Here is a 25,277-nt window from a genome sequence, read left to right on the forward strand (position 1 = left end):
AGAAATTTCGTCTTATGCTATAATCTGAAGATCCTATGAATTTTACATGCAAAACTAATTTGCATATTAAACTCCTCATTTCTGTATAGTATATTTTTAGAGGCTTATTATAACTGTGACGTTCCTCAGTGTATCCATCAAATATCTATTTACCGAGATAACATGTACTCGTAAGTACTCTATATCTTTAACAGAACATTAATCTTAAAGCACTTCGCATTCTGCGAATAACGTAAATCATAACAACCAATTTTTAAACAAAGGTTCCGTTTGAATCACTTACGCAATTTATCCAGTGAAAATCGAACACGTAATAAATTTAAGTTCTAACGATCACTAATAAAATATCCAAACTCACACGTCTTACGTTTATTTTTAACCGGAAAACCTTCTTAATTAGCCCTCAATGTAAACTTTCTGACGTGATCAGGTCAATAGATGCCGATCAAACATTTTTCTTGTGGTTTACGCTAAAGAGTTAATACCGTTGTACTCTGATGTTTTAAATCTGGCTTACGACAAATATAGGTTTAATGATTAATCGAAACGCTTAGACAAACATAAACGTTACTAAGATAAAATTAAAATCTTCCTTTTATTGCACTATGATGAGTTTATAAAGAAAAATAAAACAAAACAAGAGAAATAAAATAAATAAAAAAATATCGCAAATACATCTTTTTTTTATTACCCTTGTAGGCAGACGAGCATACGGCCCACCTGATGGTGAGTGGTTACCGTCGCCCATGGACTTCAGCAATGCCAGGGGCAGAGCCAAGCCGCTGCCTACCGAACTGCCCCGGTTTCGCAAATAGTATATTATCATATTATATATTATGCAAATGAAATGTTTGTTTATCTATAGTACTTACTGGTGGTAGGACCTCTTGTGAGTCCGCGCGAGTGGGTACCACCACCCTGCCTATTTCTACCGTGAAGCAGTAATGCGTTTCGGTTTGAAGGGTGGGGCAGCCGTTATAACTATACTTGAGATCTTAGAACTTATATCTCAAGGTGGGTGGCGCATTTACGTTGTGGATGTCTATGGGCTCCAGTAACTACTTAACAACAGGTGGGCTGTGAGCTCGTCCACCCATCTAAGCAATAAAAAAAAAATAACCTACTTGAGTGAGTCAATAAGCGAACCACATAATCCTCTATAAACAACAGCGCGTTTAAACCTAACGTACCTACAGAAAACAAACGATTTTTCCAGAATCGGTCAAGCTTTCTTCGAAAAATAAATACGAGATAAGAACATTTCACAATTTGCTTCAAAATACAAACATTTGAGCCAGGTACACGGTGTTAAAAAACGTTAAAGAGCTGAGGTGTTGAGTACACGGGCGGCTCATTGTTTGGCCCCGCGTCAAACAAAGTCCGTTATCGGTGCTTCAAAGCACTCGCAGCGTAAAACTTAGTGCACTGTTTAAACAACTGATACCGCTAATGCAATGTGAAGTTGCGATTGTCGACCTACCTTTGACCTGTAAATTATTTACCTAATAGAGAGAGAGAGAGAGAGAGAGAGAGAATACACTTTATTGCACACCAAAACACAATTTACATTCAAAAAACAGTCAAAAAGCAGATACATTTGTACAATAGGCGGTCTTATCGCTAAAAGCGATCTCTTCCATTCAACCGTTTAATGTACAGAAATTCTGGAAGATATAAAAATATAGCAGGTATGTTGCGGTGTACCATAGACAATAAATACATTATTATAGAAAATATATACATACAATAAGCAGATATATGTATACCGTTTACATATAATATATACCAATATAAATACTACTAATATAACTATATGTAACTATACTTGAGACCTTAGAACTTTATCTCATGATGGGTGGCGCATTTATGTTGTGAATGTCTATGGGCTCTAGTAACCACTTAACACCAGGTGGGCTGTGAGCTCGTCCACCCATCGAAGCAATAAAAAAAAATATATATTTCGCTGTAAAAATATCGCAATATTTTTTTTTATTTCATAAAGACTCGGATTTCGTTTGTCGTTGTCTCGTTTATCTCAACATCTCAACACATGCAGTTTATAAAAACACAAATTCGATTCCGCAGCAAATTTTTATTCATAAATAAAAATACATAATTAAAACCACAAATGATTTCACGGTACGATCACTTTGCGCAATGCCAATTCAAATACATAAATATATATTCTCTCTAAGTGCAGAATATCCGAATACCCAAAACTTTCGAATAATATGTATTTCTTTTGGTTCATGTTCATTCACAAGTCCTTTAGTTCCGTGTAAACTAGAGTAATGGCCCAACTCGATTCGAATGATAATTATTTAAAACGGGTTGTGTATGCGTTTTCCTACACATTTTAATTGAAAAATCTTTGAAATGTATTTTTACATTATTATTATTTTTTGCTTTTCGGTCTGAAGGGTAGGGCAGCCGTTGTAACTAAACTTAGAACTTATATCTCAAGGTGGGTGGCGCATTTACGCTGTAAATGTCTATGGACTCTAGTAACCACTTAACACCAAGTGGGCTGTGAGCTCGTTCACACATGTAAGCTATTAAAAATAAAAATAAAATTGTGCAAAATTGGATGAAACTATGATGCAATAAATAAAAAATACTTGACCGCCTAGTTTCTGATTTAGAATCAATGGTATAGATAAATAGTTCATAGAACCGTAAACACATACGAAACTCGTCGGTCATATAATAAATATCGATCTTCGTTATTCTGAAGACATATCCGGCCACTTTGCTTTATATTCAGTTCCCGATTAAGCTTGTATCATGTGAAACATGATTTATGTTTCTGTTGTATAAATTTATCGGTCCTCGAGGCGAATCCCGGGAGGCAAATGCCACACGAGAGATGTATCCCTTTAAGACAATTTAGGCCTTAATAATAACAAACACTTGAGTAACAAATAACAAAAAGTAATATATAATTTGTTTGTTATTAAAATATTTCTATTAGCTACTAGCTGAGCCGGCAGACTTCGTAGTGCCTCAATCGATAAATAAAATACCTAAACTTTTGTACAAAATAAACTTAAGGCAAACAAAAGGAATCCGTGCGACGCGACGGGGGACACATCAAAGGAAAAACAAAATTGTTATTTTTATTTAATTCCGAGCATATTCATATTCATCTACCTTTTAAACCATCTCTGGACTTCCACAAATAATTCAAGATCAAAATTAGCCAAATCGGTTCAGCCGTTCTCGAGTTTTAGTGAGACTAACGAACAGCAATCCTTTTATATATATATAGATTTTTACTTGTTTTTTTTTACATACCCACCTATAGAATTTTTTGAACTATTGAACAATATCTCACCCAATTTGAAAGGCAGTAAGTAAAATACGGCGTAGAATGTAGCCTGTTAATTCGTGGTTTAGACTTCCTAGAGAAAGGTTATTGACACGGTAGCCGGCACACCTGAGATGCTAGCACGTAACGCCGCACTGGACCGGCTACAGTATAGCTCCCACCGGACGTACAGACACTAAGAACAAACGTTAATTGATGCCTATACATTTAAAAATGCTTTGATGCTGACCGTCTCAAAGCTATTACGAGACCGACATGAATTTGAAAACCGAAATCAATGAGATAGACGTCTTGACAGGTCCCTAATAGCTCTCTTAAGTCATTACTTTAATTATTAAGCTTTAATTTTAATGAGGGCACGAATTCTTAAGACATAAGATATTTGTTTGTTTTTAATTAGCGTAAATAGACGAGTTTATGTGTCATGCGATTTCTAGAACTCACATATCCCAACGGAAATACCGGCGTGAAACTTGAGATCGAACTGTCAACGTCAAATAAAGATGATCCTACATTTTAATTCACACGCATGATTGTCTCGTAATCGAAATCTGTGAAATTGGAAGCGCTATCCGTACTTACGTCATTCTGCAAACTGGTTAGTTTAGATAAAGATAAAGATAAAGATAAAAAAAATCACTGAAAATTTCACTGTACTGTAAACACTGAGACCTTTGACCTATTATCTCAAGGTATGTGGCGGTGTTTACGTTGTAGATTTCTATAGAGTCCGGTAACCACTCAACACCAAGTGGGCCGTGAGCTCGTCCACCCATCTAAGCTATAAAAAAAAAAACAATTATAGGGATATCCACATCTTACTAATATTATACTTTTTCATAAACCATATTTATCTTAAGAACCTATCAATAGTGATGTGATATGTAATATGAATGACCAATGCTAAATAATGAAAGCATTTTCAATATTCTATACACGTCGATTTCATTGCAAGCTTCCCATGCCGACGTGAATACACCGTACTGAAATAAGGACACGTCATTCGATATTACGCGGCGTATTGTAGTCTGCCCAAGCTTTTAGCTCATGAACATTTTGATAAAACAGTTTCTATTTTCTATTGAATAAGGTAGATTAAACAGGTACGTATAATTTTGTGTCGTCCTGGTATCGGCTTGTATTAGGATTATACAATCGTTCTCACCAATTCGAATTTGAAGGTTTAAATTAGTGATGAGCATAGCAAGAAGCTTAGTCTTGCCAAGGCCAGAATAATCTTAGTATTAACCTTGATCTTGCTTAAATACTTCTAGTCTTAGTTTTACTCATTTGATCTGATACTTGAAGGTTATTTTTCTAAATACATTATAAAGTTTTTTTTAAAGGCGTAATTCTTATTACAAATTGTACACAATAAATTTTTAATTAATAAAACATTTTATTTTATTGCGATCCAAAAGTATTTAAATTCAATCACCACTTATTAATTTTCATACGTTTTTGTAATATAAGTTACTTTGATTTTTTTTAAATCTTTAAGCTCACGGCCTAGCTATAATTAACTTGCTACCAAAGTTCATAGATATCAAAACGTGAATGCCACCATTCACCATGAGAATGTCTTGAGGTTTTTTACTGGTGATATTCAGAAGGTATTATAAGCACGTAAGTAGGGTATACTATCCTATTTCTGTTCCCAAGCAGTTCCTTGTTTGAGGTTTCGACCTCATGTCTCAAGGTAGATAGAGGTGCTCATCTCATTCTGGGCCGTAAATACGTTTGCCTGGATAGAACAAAATATTTTTTGATACTTACCTACGCCATCTGTATATGTAAACCAATTTCGTTGTCTGAATTCTGTAAACCAATATAATATTGATGTAGTTTGGCAAAAAACACGTCATATCCGACAGCAAAATTCGGTATATTAGATTTATATGTATATTAGATAATACCAAATCACATGCGGAGTGTTAAGAGACACCGTGTAACATAATATGTACCTACATGAATGCGATTTTGGCAATATGTATATTATTTGTGTATAGAAAAACGCACCAAACACGGCTAAAATTTATAAACTTAAAACAAATTTAAACATGTTTCGCTGGCTATAGTCGAAGCCAATTATGTGGACATTTCAAATAACGATTAGTATGTTATTAAAATTTAGAATTTCGTACACACTGATCCGAGTTTAAAAGCGGATTGTAAGTTGTATAGTTTACACATGCATTGTAACACATATTTTTTTCATGAACATAACACGTGCTATCTCACTTTCCCCTGCTTCACAGAAATAACAAAAGGGCATTTATAACTCCAATTTACAGTGTTAAAATAGGGCGTTCCTTTATAATACCTGTTTACGCATTTCTTCGCAATTTGTATTTGGCTAATGTCGTGCCATAGTCATTAGATAGCACGGGCTGAACCTCCCGGCATAATTATAATTCATTACCTTATTCGTTGTCGTAACGCGCTTTGTATCGTTATCAAATTTATTGTTTACGGCGCAAGAATTAAAGTCTCTTATTAAAATACAAATTAAGATTCAATTTTGTTACATTTTTTTTATTGCTTAGACAGGTGGACGAGCTCACAGCCCACCTGGTGTTAAGTGGTTACTGGAGCCCATAGACATCCACAACGTAAATGCGCCACCCACCTTGAGATATAAGTTCTAATGTCTCAAGTTTAGTTACAACGGCTGCTCCACCCTTCAAACCGAAACGCATTACTGCTTCACGGCAGAAATAGGCAGGGTGGTGGTACCCACCCGCGCGGACTCACAAGAGGTCCTACCACCAGTAAGGACATTACATTTGAGGAAATCATGTCCAAGACTTATAAATGAATTTGTGTAACGTGTCCAACCCTAATTTCGTGACATCCTCTGTAAATTGCAAAAACAATGCAAGGAAATGAGCGAAAAGAATAATTTCACGGGTGATGCATTTCGACAAACACAACGGGGCATTATGTACACTGGCCTCTAGTTATGTCCATTTCGCTTGGTTACACGAACTGCATTGTGAATACATACATACATTTATGTGGAAATCAATTTTATCCACGGTTGCGGATACCACAGCGAATCAAATTACGCGCGGTCATTGCCATCTTCCTGTGTTGCACAAATCCAAATTTCCATTACACGCCCACGGTAAACCAATTCAAAAACGAATTATACACGCAACTATGATACTTTACGGTTTGTTTTATAAATATGAAAACACAGAGAACAGAACAATGTCATTTGAAACGGGTTATTCGTCACTCGCAAAACTTTCCACATACAGTAACGTAAAAATATGATTTGTTTTTGAAGTTTCTCAATTTACTGCATCAATCTATCTTGTATGATGCGGGATAAACAATGCAATGTATATATCCGCAGAATGCTCGTAAATCGTCATTTATGGCCGTTGTAAAACATGTATGTTGTATACGTCTGCGGTGACGTACACTTTGCAACAAAGGACACAATGCTAACGGTATCCCAGAGAACAATACTAAAGTGTAACAGTAGTAGCTACTGAAAGTTCAGTTAACCGATCCTGTTTTTAGCAGATTTCGTTCTCGCTCCAGCTCCAGCTAAAGCTCCTGGAAGCGCTACAACAAAAATATTAAAAGGGTTGTCAACATCATTGAATGCCTGTAATTTCCTTTATACCGTTTTTATTAGCGAATTCTTTGAACGGTTCTTAAAAGTGGCTAATGACTATGGCTTCCAGTCGGGCAGTGAACTTAGACATTGAAAAGAATATTATCGTTTTCGTCTGAAAAAAATTCTTTGTTGTCGATTTATATAAAGATAAAGATAAAGAAGCCTTTATTAACAACCTTAGTTCATATTTAGGTACATACTATGTATTAATTTAATTTTTTTTTCTTTACATTTGACATCGGCTAAGATTGTTTTGCTTTCGCATAGGCTTCCCCCAAATCCTGTCATAAGTTCCGGTCGTGGCATTTATATACATATTAATGTATATATTTTCTGTTAAGCTTACTGGTGATAGGGCTTCCGATACAAGCGGGTACGATTACCCCGCCCATTTCGGTCAAAAAGCAGTAATGCATTCCGTTTTAAAGCCCCTTAACTAAACATTGTGATTTAGACCTCATGCCTCAAGATGAATTAGTGATGTCTATGTGCTCTGTAACCAATTAGCCAATTAAAACCGAGTGTGTCGTGAAATCGTTCACCCGGCTATACAAATTAAAAAAGTTCTAGTTTTAAGGTAAACAAAATGAAGCACTTAACCGTTATTCTCTCATATTTTTCAATACTCGTATCTTTTTCAAACAATGTTCATAACGTTTGATTTAAAACGACCCTCCTCAGGAATACTCTCGGCGTTGGCAATTTTCCTTCTTCTCATATTTAGTGGCTCATTTACGGCAGCGTATGCATTTTATGGTCTATTTTCATCCGAATTTTGCAGGTTAAATGCTTGAAAACAGCCATTGCTTCGCAAGTTCATATGTTTTCTAATATTACTATAGGTCCGTTATTATTAAATTTTTGTTGTAGTTAGCTCAAAAGAATCTTTGACTGAGGCCTATAGTCCTGAGATTATTGTTCAGAATTTGCACATATTTATGTAATGAACGTATTCTTGAAATTATTATTTTCACTCCTTTGATTGGTACCTCCTCTATATACACTTCTTTTAGGAAATAAGTGAAATACTGAGTGAGCACATCTACGAAAATAATTATTTAAATATAATAAATATGTAGCTTTGTTTTTAAAATAAAATTTTGCTGTTCAATCTTTTACTTATACAAAGATGTATGCACACGCATCTGTAAAAAATGTGTCTTTTTTTTGGATTAAAACACGAAACACCACTTGATTTTTTCTTCGTAAGATAGATGTCAGTTAACATAATAAAAACTTTAAATTAAATTTGCAAACAAAAGTCGTATTTAGCAAACAATTAGCTTAACACTCCATCATGAAGTTCGTTCAAAATACTGAAATGTTTTTCAGGCGTTTCAGTAATTTGATCACGAAACTTGATTCCAATGTAAAGATAAACATGGTAGTAAAAACTATTACGGTGACTTTTTTTTTTATTGCCTTTGTGGGCAGACGAGCGTACGGCCCACCTGATGGTAAGTGGTTACCGTCGCCCATGGACTTCAGCAATGCCAGGGGCAGAGCCAAGCCGCTGCCTACCGCAATTGTCCCAAGAGCGTAATGTTTTTTGAGTATTCATATAAATATATCTGAATGAACACATATCACTTTGGTATGTGTTCATTCAGACTTTCACTTATCCGCAGCTTAAACGGCTTGATGACTGAACAAATTATTAGTACATATCTTCACTATATTATTTCAATATGGCGTATGTGAAATAAGAGGGGAATACAGCAAAAGTATTATTATAAAGGGGGAGAAAGAAAATTTAATAGAACAATAATCTTACTACTATTTCCTATTAAGTTCCATCTGAACGATTTATTTCCATAAGAACTCAATATAGATTATTTTATTAAAATAAAGACCTTTTCTTATAAAAGACGAACAACACGTAACGACTACTTGAATTATGGGTGGCGCATTTACTTTGTAGATGTCTATGGGTTCCAGTAACCACTTAACACCAAGTGGGCTGTGAGGTCGTCCACCCATCTAAGCAATAAAAAAACTCATTAAACGTGTATTTTCGAGAATAACTATTCATAGTTATTACTCTTTTTTTTAATAAATTTAATTAATGCTTATATCTGAAAAATATATATTGGAACTATATCAATCATTATGTCATCTCAATCTCAAAATCATAGCTATCAATAAAATCAAATACGACTCGTTAATGATCACTTTAAGCCAGTCTTTCTCAAAGTGGGCGATAACGCCCCCTGGGGGGCGTTTGAAACCTAGAGGGGGGCGTTAAGGGGCCGAGGAAAAAATGGGGGGCGTTGATGTGGGTTAGGGGGGCGCTGTAAAATTTGTAATTTCATTTACTTTATAGTATTTTAAATTTCACTAAAATTAAAACTCACCTACTACACAATAACGAATAATTAGTTTATATTTCTACCCTATATGATGTTATAAAAACTTAAAATAATTAACATAGATTTCGAAGGATAGTCCACACACCATACGCAATAAGTTGTAACAAGTTTCTGCGGAACATGATCAATGATAGTTAAAAAATTAGAGCAATTTTACCTTAATTACATTGCACCAGAAATTATTTTAAACATTAGAAAAAAAAAACTACCATGCAGAGTTTTAAAATATGACACATACGTAAACTAACACAAATTGAGGTTTTCTTTACTTTCTTTCTTGTTTTTAACATAAGGGCATTTTAAAGCATTTTCCTAGCATTTTATAAGAAATAACTGATGATGATTCTTATCATAATTTTTATATAAAATGGAAATGCGTATATAATTATTGTTCAAAAACTTGTCTTAGATTATTATTTACCCATTACCGTCCAATGTCAAATAGTATAGTAAGCCTAAACAGCTCACTTGTTGTAAACATTGCTTACTATTTTATTTCTATATAATAATAGGTTGGGGAAAAAGTATCTTCGCATTTTTTAAGAAAATTCACAACATTTTTTAATATAGTTTATTCGCATTTAACTAAAGTATGTCGGTACCATTTTGTTCGTACACAACAACTTTTTGCCATCTTGTAGGTAGGGACATGATCCCATTGCTATAGAAATTTTGGGGCTTCTGATCAAAATATCGCGACAATTGGTTTTGGCAGTCCTCTCGTGATGTTAACCTGACACTGCCTGAATAATTCTGAAGAGACCGAAACAGGTAGAAATCTGAAGGTGCAAGGTCAGAACTATACGGCGGATGCATTAACACCTCTCAGCCAAGCTCTCTTAATTTTTGCTGAGTGGGTAAAGATGTGTGAGGTCTAGCGTTATCGGGATGAAAAAAAAAACCACACCCCTTCTGTTGATTAATTCCGGCCGCTTTCTCTCAACTTCTTGCTTTAATCTCATCAGTTGTTCGTAGTAGAGTTCAGAATCGATGGTCCTGCCTGATGGTAACAGCTCATAATGTATAATGCCCTTCCAATCCCACCACACACACACTCAGCATCACCTTGTTGAGAGTTAACCCGGGTTTCGCCAGAGTCTGTGAAGCCTGACCGGCCTTTGACCACAACCTTTCTCGTGCGTTCTTGTCGTACGTGATCTACTTTTCATCACCAGTTATCAGCTTCTTCAAAAATGGTTCGGTTTCATTACGTCGTAATAAAGAATCACAAATGAGTACACGGTTCATTAGGTTTCTTTCAGTGAGCTTTTTTGTTTACCCAGTTTTTTTCAAATGCGCTATAACTATTTTGTGGTCAATTCCCAGTGCGTTGCTTTTTTACCTTTTTTGCAGTAAAATTTTAAAAGGTATCGAATATCTTCATTAGATTCACTCATCTTGTCAATACGAAAAATAAATAAAAATCACACATCTTCCTAATTTTAATTTGGAATTGTCTTCTTTCGAATTTAAACTTTTAACGATACCAAAACCAGCCAGATACAAATAGTATAGCCAAAGAGATTTTATTACAAGTTCATACATTTTTAAGCTATTGCATAGCTTTTATCTACTTTTTATCTACTCCGCTTGAGCGCGGCGACCGAATCATGAAATTCCGTAACGAAAAGCTCGCGTTCAACATATTCACACGTTGCGCTTGTGTAGTGTTTGGGAATAAGCGCGTGGCGTGATGTCACACTGCATGCGAATCATAAAAAGTCTGCCCATCTCTCGCGCGGTTTAGCTTATGAGTGTGAAGGGGACAGTTAAGGTTTTGCCTTTATTAAGGTTTAATATAGCGTGGTCTTGTTTTATTATTGTTTTAATATTAAATTATCATTGTCTAATTATAATGTCATAAGTTGATAAAAAATGCTATGCAATACCGCCGCAGTTCCCGAGTGCCACACGTTTTTTTTTGTCAGGTGGAAGTCGCCGGACTTCCGCCCTTCACTGGGGATGGAGGGCGGGGCATGTTGGAATCGAACCGACTAAAACCTCCTGTCGCTCAACAACCAGCATCCAAACCTCGCATGAGACAGAGCTCATGAAAAGGCAAAGGGGGGAAAGTGAAGTGTTTAGTGCGGAGCACACCTCTCCCATCACCCTCCCCCTCGGGATGCCGGACTGGCGGTCGTCGGCGCCACGACCACCAGCCCTCTCGGTCGGCAGGCTGTCCGAAGCCCGCCTAGATGGCGCCGGTTAGAATGATCTATCCTACGGAATACCCCGCTGGGTCAGAACCAGGGTGGGTTGGGGATAGCCGGCCTTCCATCACGCGGATGCTCATACGTAAAACGTATGCAGAGCAGCTTGCACGTCGTCTTCTTAGGCCCCCTTCGCCGGTCCCCAGGCCGACATGTGAGGGAGACCTGAAACACTTAGAGGGCCAGGGCTTGGGCGAGATCCGCTTCCCTGGACCCCGCTCGACGGGGGCAGGCCTGTGCATCTCTCACGCGCCCCGCCACCTCCTTTTGCAAGATGGTGCACTCGCAGAAGTCGAGCATCGCCTTCCACGATTCGTCGTCACCGAGCATCGATACCAGAACACTCGGCAACGACAAGTCGTTTCCTATTTTTGCGACGAGGACACGCCGCCACCCCTCCCATGCGGGGCAGGTGACGAGCGTATGCTCTGCCGTGGCCAAGTCGCAACCACAATGGTGGCACTCTGCCGTCGGCTCGGCTCCGATCCGGTGTAGGAACTCACCGAAGCAACCATGCCCAGTGAGTACCTGCGTGAGCCGGAAAGTGAGGCGTCCTCTGTCACGATTCACCCAATTCACAAGAACCGGGCGAATCGCCTCGACGGTCCTACGACCAGCCGAAGGATCGGCCAGCCGCCTGGACCATGACTCCAGCACGGACCGCCGAGATTGGGCCCTCCGCGTTCTGACCACACTGGGGCTGGGACGCGCCACGCCCCGGGCACGAAGGTTAGCCCGCCACTCATAGTCAGCGATAAACACGGATGGTCCTTACCGCGATGGTGCGTTGCGGCCGTTGCAGCAACTTCGCTACCCCCACGGCCAGTGACTGGGCCCACGCGGGCGCCTCGTATAAGGCCATTGACTGCAGCACCCCCGTATAGAGACGGCGCGTCACCTGGTCAGGCCCCCCGATGTTGGGAAGAAGCCGGAAGGTCCCCCCCCCGGACACGACCAGCGTGTCGTCTGCGTAACAGATTACGCTTAGGCCCGGGAGGAGGGCACCTCTCAGTACCCAGTCATACCGGATATTCCACAAAAGGGGGCCGAGCACCGATCCCTGTGGAACATCGCGCACGACCGGGAGCCTGTGCACGATCCCACCGTGTCCAGTACACGTGACCGATCTGTCCTCCAAGTAGGAAGCCACCAGTCGGTGAAGGTAGGGGGGCACTCCGTGTCCTCCTCCAGATTACAGATACCTAATTTTTTTTAAAAAAGATTATTGCCTATGTCACTCGGGGATAGTGAAGCTTCCAAACAGTGAAAGAATTTTTCAAATCGGCTTAGTAGTTTCGGAGCCTATTGAATACAAACAAACAAACAAATCTTTCCTCTTTATAATATTAGTATAGATATTAATTATTACAAATAATAAAAACGCTGACTTAAGCGGCGGTTTTTATTTGAACCGGTTCTAAATTATAAACTAAAATTCTATGAAAAATTACCCATATTTATCTATAATACGAAATGATATTAATTTATTTTTCGTAGTTTCCTTCCTTTCCTTGCGTCGATAATCCTCAGTGCTGAGGGTCGTGGCCTCCTCTAATAACTTTCTCCTGCATCATCTTGCGCCATTCCTGCCTGTTCTCGGCTGTGTGGATAGCAACGTGGACTGAGATATTGAGAGTGGAGCGTATTTGGTCCGACCAGCGCATTGGATTTCTGCCTCTGTGCCTTCTCCCGCATACCTTGCCTGTTACCAGCAGCTTTTCCAGATTTTCACCTCTCTTTCTGGCGATATGTCCAAAGATCTCGAAACTTCTCCGCGCGCATATAGTGCTGAGGCGCATTGGAATTTTGAGCTCGGTAAGAATGGATTCCTTGGTTCTGTGTTCTGTCCAACGAATCCCGAGCATTTTCCTCCAGCACCACATCTCAAACGCGTCGATGCGTTGGCGATCGGCTTTCTTGAGGGTCTCTGCGCCGTAGAGAAAAATGGAAAAGACGAGGGAGGTGACGAGCTGCTTTTTGGTATTCCTCGAGATCTTTCTGTCCGCCCAAATACGGTCCATTTGGGACATAGCTCTCTTTGCCATACTGATTCGCCTTCTGAGGTCCTTTTCAGAGGATCCATTACTAGCTATGACGGAGCCCAGATAAATGAAATCCTCTACGACTTCCAGGTTTAGCTTATTCGTAGTTTAATAAGTTTGTAGGAATATACGACAAAGGGAAGATCTTCCACCGAGCGGGTGATATTTGCTCGGTAGACCGACGGTCCGAATGTTGTTGTTCGGAACTTTTATAAATATATGCGCTTTATCTTAAAAATGTCGTAAGCGAGATTCAGGCATCTGTCAATTATCTTGCGTTGTGTGATGGCTACCGCCACAAGTTATTATTGTTAGTAGTATTATTTACTAGTCGAAATATAAATTTTTAATTATTTTATGATGAGAATCTTATATTAATGAGAAAGATATTCAACAAAAATAGTTTCGTTCTAATAAATTAGCATAGTAATAGTACAGTGAACTAGCAATTTATTTTGGTAATTCTGAATTTAAACAAACATAGTGATGAGAAGAATTCATTTTTACTTTGCAAATTTGTAAATACACGCTCTGTAGCAATGTACGGACATATAATAATATGAAGAAACAATAATAGCATCTACAAATACATAATTATGTACTACGTGGTACTACATTTACTAAAATTAATACAACATTTATTAATTAAATTAATGAAGTTGTGGTTTTAAAGTTTTAGGGGTGTATAAAAAATGGGGGGCGCTGAAAAATAATTGATTTTCAAAGGGGGCGGTAAAAGAAATAAGTTTGATAATCACTGCTTTAAGCGTATACAACTGTTCAATAAATTGTGGCGCAGCGTTCATTCATCGCTGTACCCTCATAATTAATTCAAACAAAAAAAAAACAAGAACAAAAAGTTCCTTGTCTTAAAAACATAATAGACGCGAGCAGTACGCAATCTAAGGCGGGGTAATGCGCCGATTGAAGGCCGCCGGAGCACTTGTACTACTGCACAATAAATCCTTTAAATGAACACACGGTCGCAGCACGCACCGGACAATAAATAGCTCTCGCACTTCGCATCCGACAGTTAAAACTCAGTGATTATTTTGCTTACATGAGCCCTCAGTGGGTCGGATCCTCTCAGTGGGTCGCGTTTCCGATCCGGTGGTAGATTCTGCGAAGCACGGCTCTTGCTAAGGTCAGTGTTAGCAACACTCCGGTTTGAGCCCCGTGACCTCACCTACACACGTTAGGGCGAAGCTGAAATAGCCTCTCAAGGCTATCAGCATAGGTAGGAAAAAAAAAAGCTTACATGTGAAATGACGGAGATGCTTACATTTTAGGCAGCGGCTTGACTGTACTAGTACTATTAAAACTCAGTGATTATTATGCTTACACGTGAAATAACGGAGATACTTACATTTTAGGCAGCGGCTTGACTGTACTAGTACTATTGCTGACGTCATGAGTGACAGTAACTACTCATCATCAGTTGAACTGCACGATTGTCTATTTACGAGGGCAATAAAACTACACGCTAATGTATTTTTTGGGACGACAGACGTAGTCGTAGTAAACGAGTCTACGTCGGACATGTCGGTGGGGGGGCCGTCAGACCGTCTAGAGTCTAGACAATGCCGCTGGTATTCCAGAATGGGCCACTACCAGGTCGGCTGGGAAAGCGATACAACGCCAAATGTAACTCACTTTCACTCGTTTATTCAATAATCAAAATTATCATAACATTGTTCTAAACCACGTTTATATCACTTCGTTTCGGATGTTCCCGATCCACTAACGGTGCTTTTGGGTACCTCAAGCACTGGTCATCGTTCTCTTCGAACCCGTCGCTTGCGACGAAGGGCTCGACGAGTAAATTAACCCTCAGACAGACACAGACCACTGAGTTTCTCGCCGGATCGCGTGTGGGTCGCGTTTCCGATCCGGTGGTAGATCCTGCGAAGCACGGCTCTTGCTAGGTTCGTGTTAGCAACGTCGTCAGGTTTGAGGCCCGTGAACTCACCTACTAAGCTCTCAGCTTAGGTAGGATAAAAAAAACGTTTATAGTGCCTAAAATATCAACACATGTCAGTTATTTAAAGACTATTTTGAGAGAAGATATTCAAATCAGATCAGAAATATCCTATTCATCCTTCAGTGACATACATTTTTCGATGGTTCCTGCTGTCATTGAAGTACATAAAAATACAATCTTGGCATTTTCAAAGCCATTGCACACCGATGGCCATGTCACGAAAAATTCCCGTGACGATGGCTCGCCCGATGACTTTAACTTGTGCATCGGGGTGAGCCTGATTGTACGTGCTCTGACTGTAAATATTGTTTTAACATTCATACTTTCATCCCACTAACACCACGTGGGCTTCCACGTACGGGCATGTAAACAACTGTGCATCGACTTATACTCCATTATACTTATATTACTAAATTAAAATACTGTTTTCACAAAGCTCAAACAAAACGAAATAAAGCTACCTATTTATAGTTTAAATAAGTATGAACCCGAGATTCGAAGTGCAAATCACTACATATCTATAATAATATAATAGTATAAAACAAAGTCGCTTTCTCTGTCCCTATATCCCTATGTATGCTTAAATCTTTAAAACTACGCAACGGATTTTGATGTGGTTTTTTTAATAGATAGAGTGATTGAAGAGGAAGGTTTATATTATGTATAATCATCATTTTATCATCATTTCAGCCTATCGCCGTCCACTGCTGAACATAGGCCTCTCCAATAGATTTCTTATTATTTCTTATTTCTTCTTAGATTTTTATCTCTGCACTATTTAATAGATGTATAATAACATCCATTAAATAGTGGAGAAATCAATAATAAATTACAGTTTCCGAAGCGAAGCGAGGGCGGGTCGCTAGTAGTAATTATAAGCTGAAGCAACATAATCTATCATACAACTAAATTATAAATTATTAACTATTCCCTCGATCTATCATACAACCAAACTGACTGATATATAAATGTTTTAATCTTGTCAAAAACGTTTTAAAATAAAAACTGACATATTAATTTTTTGTTACAGTTCTAAATCGTCAAGACATTACAATTGTATTTCAAATATTCTCCGTAACGGGACTTTTAAATTTATTACACTGAATTTCAATCGATTAAGGAGCAAGCGGATCAATTTGTAGATCTAGAGAACAGTTGGGAGCAGTTTTAATGCATCCGAACGTGCCGATAGCATCTGAACGAACTGTCGTACTAAATCGTTAGGGCGACGGTAAAAGTGTCGGCATTTATTGCTTCCCTGTAATTTGTACTTATTGATCATTTCAAGCTGTTTAAAAATTATACAGCTATCTAAAGTTTTTGCGTGTTTTATGTATTGAGCCTTACTAAATCATCAACATTCACGAAGGGTCCTGCAGCAAAGCAAGCCAGAATGATATCGCAAAACGAAAAGGCCAGCCCGTTTGTAGTTGTAATAACTCTGATGTGGCCAGTCATATTCATACAAAAGCCGACCCTTCCTCATAATAACGTGCCAGAATATGCGGTCCACTTTGGTATGCTAGAAATTTATGAGGAATTTATTACGAACCCTTCGGAATTAACTTCGATTTACGAAAAGCTCTGCTTACATTTTCCTAGAATAATACATTCTCCAACATAATCAAAAATTTTATCATTGCAACACTACCCCAACGTAAACAGCGCCAGTAAAAAAATACAATAGCAAGTTTATTAATGCTATTTCAAAATAGATACACATGTATAATAAGGAATCTTTGGTACAAGTAAATTTTTCATAGCAACAAATATGCTAATTTATGCCCGATCTCTGGGCTCCTGCGACATAATTGAACCCACAACACGGATATTTTTCCTCGAGGAAACTACCCGACGGAGTTTCAGCTTAATATAAAATTATGCAATGCCCTTATTTGCAAAAGAAACGCCACAGAATACAGCTGACATCAGTAATTCATGAACCCTCTTTCTGCGCCAAAGAACCAAAGAAGCGAGTATGTATCTGTTTATTTGCATCATAGTATTTATCGCTGAGTCGGAATATCGAAAACAATATTTACATTTGGTATTCTTTGTAAAATGCTTGCGCAAATACCTGACGGGTTCGAAGTCCACAATAAATGATTACCTAAGTGCATTGTTAGCTTTGCGATCGATATATTGTTTGTTAAAATATCGAATGTTAAATTGCTAAAATATTTTTATTGCGATAAATTAATTGCAGTCGGTCGAGACGACATGCACTTGTGGTGATTCTGAGACTAGACGTTCCTAAAATAGTATAACTAGAGACTTACGGAATGACTCGACCAATAATAGAATGTGAATATATCTAAATATTAACGTCTAACTCACAAATACTTGTGGCTTTGTTTATTTGTTTGAATTCTAATTACACCTAAGCGTTTTGGCTATTCGTTTTAAAAACCCGGCACTAGTTTTGGCCTTTTTGGAACGATTTCTGGCATAGTAGCATCAAAGTACAAGATGGAGCGCACCAGTATTTTAGCAATTTATGTTTTATATTAACCACGGGAAGGCAACAATGAAATTCATATGAAATGACAGTACCTGCGGTGATACCAAACTGTATTAAAATTCCATAATGGTAATTTGATGCGAGAAGGGTAATATTTGGCTTCGTTGTAATCTTTTACGTTGTCTTTTCAAGTGATTATTACGTATATCTCTCTATAGTTATTACGTAATCTATATATACTAGAGGTCCCGTAGTAGTCGAAATTCGACTATAATTAATTGGAATTGTAAGTTTGTACACTATTATGGTTGTATTTTATACTTCTATAATCACAAATTTCGCCAAGACTACACTATAAATAATATTAACAAAGACGAACAATATTTAATCTCAATTTGACAACAGACATCAAGAACAAAAGTTTGACAATAAATAGTATGCATGCGTGTGTGCGTCAAATACGTGGCATGTAGTGTGTGTAATGTTTTCTTTATTGATTTAATTTATCTTTTATGTATTATTTTAAAAAAATATTAGCATTGTGCACTTCTTCCCTATATTCTCTATAAGTGTGGAAAATTTCATACTCCTCCGTCCGCGAAAATTTCGTAAAAAGGGATACAAAGTTTTTGCTTCACGTATTAATATATAGATGAAGGTGAAGGAATAACATCGTGTAGTAAAAATCAAACCCGCAAAATTATAATTTACGTAATTAGTGGTTGTAGGACCTCCTGTGAGTCCGCACGGGTAGGTACCACCACCCTGCCTACTTTTGCCGTGAAGCAGTAATGCGTTTCAGTTTGAAAGGTGAGGCAGCCATTGTAACTTAGCACTAACTACTACTACTACTTAATACTAAATACTAACTTATACTGACACCGAGACCTTAAAACTCATGTCTGAAGGCGGGTGGCGGTACTTACGTTGTAGATGTCTATGGGCTCCGGTAACTACTTAACACCAGCTGGGCCGTGAGCTCGTCCACCAACCAAAGCAATAAACAAAAAAAAAACTTACATATTATGTCGGTGCGGCGCTGTTGAATTATATGTTTAGTTGAAAATTAGAATATTGTTTGTGGTCTTTAATGCCCTATTCGGCAAACGCATCAAATGCACCTAATTTGGAACAACGTCGTTCATTCACTTCAAGAATGACAGGGACACCATTCTTCTGTATATCGCCGAAGACTTTTTCAAACCTAGTTGACGACAAACCTGCAGGCAACATTGTGTAAGGAAATTCATTGCAAGCTATATGTTTCATGGCGAAAACCCTAGAAGTGCGCTATGGCTGGACAGTTTGTTTGTTGAAAAATGTGGTAAAACTAACATTTTAAAATCATCTCCGACGATTCCAGAGAAAACAACCGTGCTGTTTAAAACACAACTCTAAGAATGGTTAACACTAAAGTTCATTTTGAATAAGTGGAACCGCTACAACTGTATTGTTACGAGACTAAATTTGTCCATGAATTCGCCTAACGGCCAGTGCATAATTAATTCTCATTAAAAATTTTGAATGATAATCCAAGAAATGTTTGTTTCAAAAACACTTTATTTCCTTACGTTGCGCCATTTAAAGCCAACCCAGGTCACTCGTTAAAAATAAATAAGACAGTGTGCTTAGTGCGAGTTTTTTATCGTTCTCGATAGCGTAAAAGTTAACTCGCATACGGAGCGTTTGTCTATGTTTGCCGCTAGGGGCGCTGTTCCAACTCCATACAAATTCGAGTTAACTTTTATGCTAGTGAGAACGATAAAAAACTAGCCCTAAGCACACTGTAGTACAAGTAAATGTGACTTAACCGAAGCACAGGAATAAAAAAGAACTATATTTCAATGAAGTAAGATTAAATTGATAGCACATTATGTTATAGTTAACATTTTTAAGTAATGTAATTATTTCGAAATACCAATGAGCATCAATCATAACTATCAAAATAAATTGGCTCGAAATCGAAAGTAATGATTTCCATGTAAGCATTCTTTATGTCTTCTTTTTATGAATGTTAGACCGGAATATTCGTTCATCATATGAATAAACTTTCGAAATGTATTTAGGTTACAGTAAATAAGGACAGGTAGGAAACTAGCCACCCACTGAGTCCCCGCACGCGCGCTTATCCCGCGGGGCTTCAATCCAAGGCCAATACACCTCACAATGGACCTTGCAATGCCTCGCGTACTTCTTATTGCAATCCTATTCAATCTCACTATCTATTTTGTATGAAACTAGTTTCCTGAGGCCATTTCCCTGACGTATAGCAACGCTTTTGTCGCTATTATGATGAATTGTGAGCTACAGTAAATATACTTTCACTTGCTGTATCAATCTTCACACTATATTCACTCTAAGACTCTTGATGATTTTTAGCTAAGGTTACTTACAAAGTTACGAACTCACGGTACACCCGTTGTTAGCGAGCCATAAACAGTACAGCGTTAATGCCGTAGCCCACTTTGAGGTTATAAGTTTATAATCTCAATTGCAATAGCACAGCAATTCATACGAGAATGCATAATCGTTTCAATACAGAAATTGGTAGGATCGTGATCGTTGCAATATTCCTTGCAATAACATAACATATGATATTAATTTCTTTAGCAATGAGCATGGATTGAGGAAACTATGTAATAATATAAGTTGAGATTATTGCCTAAAGGGAAAATAAAAATTTTATGCACAGTATTAACACAAACCAAACGTTGTGTTTTCCAAGAATCTACGTGTGGCTCGATTCGCATGGCAATTGCATTAGATTCAAATCGAAAATGCTAATGTATACATGGACTTATTTCGATTCGTATGCAGACATTCGAGTCGACCACAATGACCAATGGTTTATATCAACATGTACCTACTCGGCCGTCTGGTCCGCTTCGAAATTTATGTCTTCAATTACACAGATAATGTGAAATGTACCACAATACTTCAACTAAACGTGCCATTTCCAGTTATGCAATACGTGTGAATGTGTTTGGAGATAAATTTTATTGTTTTTTTATTCTGATAAAAGCAACAATGTAAAATTGGGAAAAACCTATATTTATGTATAGGTAGCTCAGAAATGTCTTTATAGTGAGGGTTGCTAGACAGACGAGCCAACGTTCTCCTGGTATTGAACAGATCACTAAACACTGCCGTCACTAAACACTCACGTTGTTTTTTTATCGCTTCTGATGACACGTGAGGAAATTTTCAAAAGTATTATTCAGATACAGAGAGGAGATTAATAATTACTTTTACTTATGAAATATTTAATTTGGAATATTGCCTTTGCCTATCCCAGGTAATTGTAGTCGGCGTGACTTTTAACGCATATGACTTTTGGCGAATTAGGCTTCTGTCAAGAAATCATAGTTTCTCGGTTGAAGGGTCCACGGGTCAGATAATCGTTATACAATTGACATTTAGACCTCATTTCTCAGGCCGGGTAGTTGCACTCACACGGTGATGACAAAGAGATCAGTGTGCTTAGTGCGAGTTTTTTAACGTTCTCGATAACGTAAAAGTTTAATCAAATTTGTATGGAGTTGGAACGTCTGCCTACGTTTTCCGCTAGAGGCGCTGTTTCAACTGCATACAAATTTGAGTTACTTTTACGCTAGCGAGAACGTTAAAAAACTCGCCCTAAGCACACAGCTAACCACTTAAAACCAGGTGTCTTATGAGGTCGTTCACCCGTCTATGAAATAAATTAAAATAAACAACTGCTGCAAATGTATCACGCATTTCTCCGTTGATCGTATTTTGTTCAATCCATTCATTGTGCACGATGGCTTTTTTGTCCTCTCTCAATCCAACTGTACTAATATCATCTATTATTTTCTTAAATCTATAATTAGAAATCAGGGTTGATCACGTCACGATTCTTTTAACACGACTTCAGAAATTGGATTTTGATTGTCTTATCTTCGTTCTAATTAAGTTTACTTTCTTTCTTGCATTACGGATCAAGAATCATTTAGACAACTTAAAAACGCTTCTAAAAACTTTAGATGGTTCATTGAACTTTTGGAAATTTCTGTTTCAGTCGCAGTAGAGATTGTGAATCTGATAAATTGTCTGTCTGAATGGTTTCCCATTTATTCAAATCGTTCAAGCTATGTAATGAATGATTCCATACAAACGATTACTAATTTTAATATATTATGGTAAACTTGCTCTATTAACTATCTGTCATGAAAAGTAGGAGACTTGATATTCTAAGGTACAAAAGTAAAATGAGCAATGGCGTAGCCTGGCAACTAATGGCGATTGCCTGGGAGGTGAGCTCTTGACTAATGACTCTGTATTTATCTCCATCATGACTGCGGATTTTTATCTACAATGTTTGCTTATGTTTTTTTTATTGGACTTAGAATAAAACAAATGAAAACCTTACAAACTGATGTTACGTTCACTACAGATTGAAATAAATAAATTGGAGAAGTTTAACCAGATTAAAATAAATAAATATTTTGTATAGACTGGATAATGTGCTCATGATCCACCTTGTGTTTATAGGTCACGAGAGACCATAGACAGCATAATGTGAATGCCACCATATTGAGAAATATGGTCTAATTTCAAATATGAAATTAACTGTACTGTGTGCTTAGTGCCATTTTTTTAACGTTCTCGACAGCGTAAGCGTTAACTCAAATTTGTATGGAGTTGGAAGGTTTGCCTACGTTTGCCGCTGGGGGCGCTGTTCCAACTGCATACAAATTTGTGTTAACGTTTACGCTATCGAGAACGTAAATAAACTCGCACTAAGCACACTGTACATACATTAGTTACATATTTCATTGTATTTTTGTAAGAGTAGCCATTTTTTTCAACAGAGTAACGACTTGATGTTTTGTAATTGAAATAAAATCGATGATTTCCGAATCAAATACACAGTATAATGTTTTGTTTTATTTATTGTTACAGCGGAGGGGAGCCTGTCCGACTTTGCTGTTCGCAAAGTCCATTACACGGCAAGCAATCCCCATAAAAATGGCCTATTCGTTCCCGACACGAGGTTTGTGTTTGTTTATTAAATTTTAATATACTGTTTGTTTTAATTTATTTCCTTTTCTGTAAAATCGATTTATATTTTTTCTAGAAGAGTTAGTTATTGCGTATGCATGATTCAAATCAAATAATTATTTGATTTGAATCATGCTAAAAAAATAAATTTATTTTTCGATACGAGCGCGTGACATTGACGAAGTATGCTAAACTAGACATACAATTTTTTATTAATTTAAAATTTAACTAACAAAAGCTCAAAGGTCAATCAGCAACATTTTATCCGAACTATATAAATATATACTAATATGAAAAAAGTATATTTAAGATTTCATAGTAATAGTCACAAAGGATTCGGAAAATAATAATAGATTAATATATCGTCATGATGATTCATTCAAAATCAATATTTTCAGATAATTATATTTATATATTTTAGATAAGGTATTTATAACAAAATTAACTAGTGGTAGGACCTCTTGTGAGTCCGCACGGGCAGGTACCACCACTCTGCCTATTTCTGCCGTGAAGCTGTAATGCGTTTCGGTTTGAAGGGCGGGGCAGCCGTTGTAACCTTAGAACTTATATCTCGAGGTGGATGGCGCATTTACGTTGTAGATGTCTATGGGCTCCAGTAACCACTTAACACCGGGTCGGCTGTGAGCTCGTCCACCAATCTAAGCTATAAAAAAAATTTTTTACTTGTTACAGGCCGCCAAGTCTACGCAAGCTGTACGAAAAGGCTACCACAGACAGAATTTCTATTGCCATACTGGATCAAATGCGGAAAGATTCGCACCATTCCCCATACTTATTGTGCACGCCGGTCCTTAGCAACAAACGTCGAAAAATCTACCAGAAAGTAGACGTTGAAATCGAAACACATATTGTAAGTTTTCAAAATGATATCTACAGTGGAGCTGATATCAAAAACACGTTTTTTTTTTTTCATAAATCAAAATTCTATTAGTATCTTTAAATTTCTTAATTTTCAGCCGTATGTAGTCGAACAGCTACGGAAATGGACCTCAAAAGAGGCAATAGGAGACGTTACAGCCCTCCCAGATGCTTCAATGAGAATAGCGAGCAGTGTAACATTAACTCCCGACGAATTGTCAGAATGCGGATCAGGCGACGACGAGCCCATAGATCACAAATTGCCAAGTCCCGAGGAACAACTCAGAGTCATCGCTAGCAAGTTAGTAATTATAAACTGATTTAATTTTACAAAATTTTCATCGTTTTTTTTCCATTGCAACACATTATTTATAACGAGACAGATATATGTACTTCATAATTAATTTAACACGCTATTATTAATACGTGACGTGAAGTGGCTATTAGAGCCCATAGATATCGGTTCAGTACCGCTCCGCATTTTGGGATATCAGATTAAGTCCATAATATAGCCCAATAGCAAACTCATCCATCAATTCAGTGCACAGACAGGATAGTGAAATCCGTGTGGTCTTTCAATATGCTCCATTATCATTTAGATATTTAAATAGGAAAATAGATTCATCAGATTCATACACTAGATGGAAGTGTGATGTCGTGGATGGAAGACGATCCAGAGGTCGGAGCCGAAAAAGATGGTGTGACCAAGTGTCCGAGTATCTGGACATGAGACTGAGCCACGCACTTCACTGTGCCACTGACCGACATAAGTGGTTACTATTTACAAAAAAAGGTCACAGGCGGGCGCATCACGATGCTCAACAATGAGCGATCGACTGAAGGAGGAGGAGACACTAGATATATCACTAGATCCCCTTAAAAATCTGAATTAAATTATTTATGTCAACGCTTCTAGGTTTCCACCGGAATTAGTTGCAATCGACACCTCGGGCAAGTTCTTCGACCGAATGTGCAGTTCCCGGAAATCTCTACACATAGAGAGCGGTAATGGTGAAACTGACACCGTGAAACGACGGACTAGGCCGAGAAAGCCACGGGGTAAAAGACGAAACACCATTTCGGGCACTGATCAGAAAGAGCTTAGAGAGGCTATAGCTGGGTAAGCTTCTAGTGCGCACTGTACTTACACTCACTTAAGGTTACATTATCTAAATTCGAACTTCATACAGTTGATGTAAATTTTATCTACCGTCTAATAAAATAAAATAGATAATGTAATCTAAGCGACTCTATTAACGATAGCCCGTTGGCATAGTATGTGTGGAGAAAGCTTAAAACGTTCATTTAAAATCTTCAGCACAAACTTTAACAACTCGTGATAATACTATCTCGT

General features: G+C 37.6%; 1 protein-coding gene across 2 annotated transcripts in view; it reads left to right on the top strand.

Annotated features, from left to right (window-relative positions):
- Window positions 1-25,277, top strand: part of LOC101737722 (mucin-2) — a 92,987-nt gene that overhangs the window by 57,717 nt on the left and 9,993 nt on the right. For both annotated transcript variants that reach the window (XR_009973795.1, XM_012689936.4), the window contains exons 2-5: window positions 22,946-23,036; window positions 23,738-23,915; window positions 24,022-24,224; window positions 24,840-25,043. Coding sequence is in view for 1 of the 2 variants with exons in the window: in XM_012689936.4 (XP_012545390.1) it covers window positions 22,946-23,036; window positions 23,738-23,915; window positions 24,022-24,224; window positions 24,840-25,043 (676 nt within the window). In the remaining variant the exon portion in view is untranslated. The remainder of the gene's footprint in view (window positions 1-22,945; window positions 23,037-23,737; window positions 23,916-24,021; window positions 24,225-24,839; window positions 25,044-25,277) is intronic.

This window comes from Bombyx mori, chromosome 9, assembly GCF_030269925.1.
Source record: "Bombyx mori chromosome 9, ASM3026992v2".
Lineage (NCBI taxonomy): Eukaryota > Metazoa > Arthropoda > Insecta > Lepidoptera > Bombycidae > Bombyx > Bombyx mori.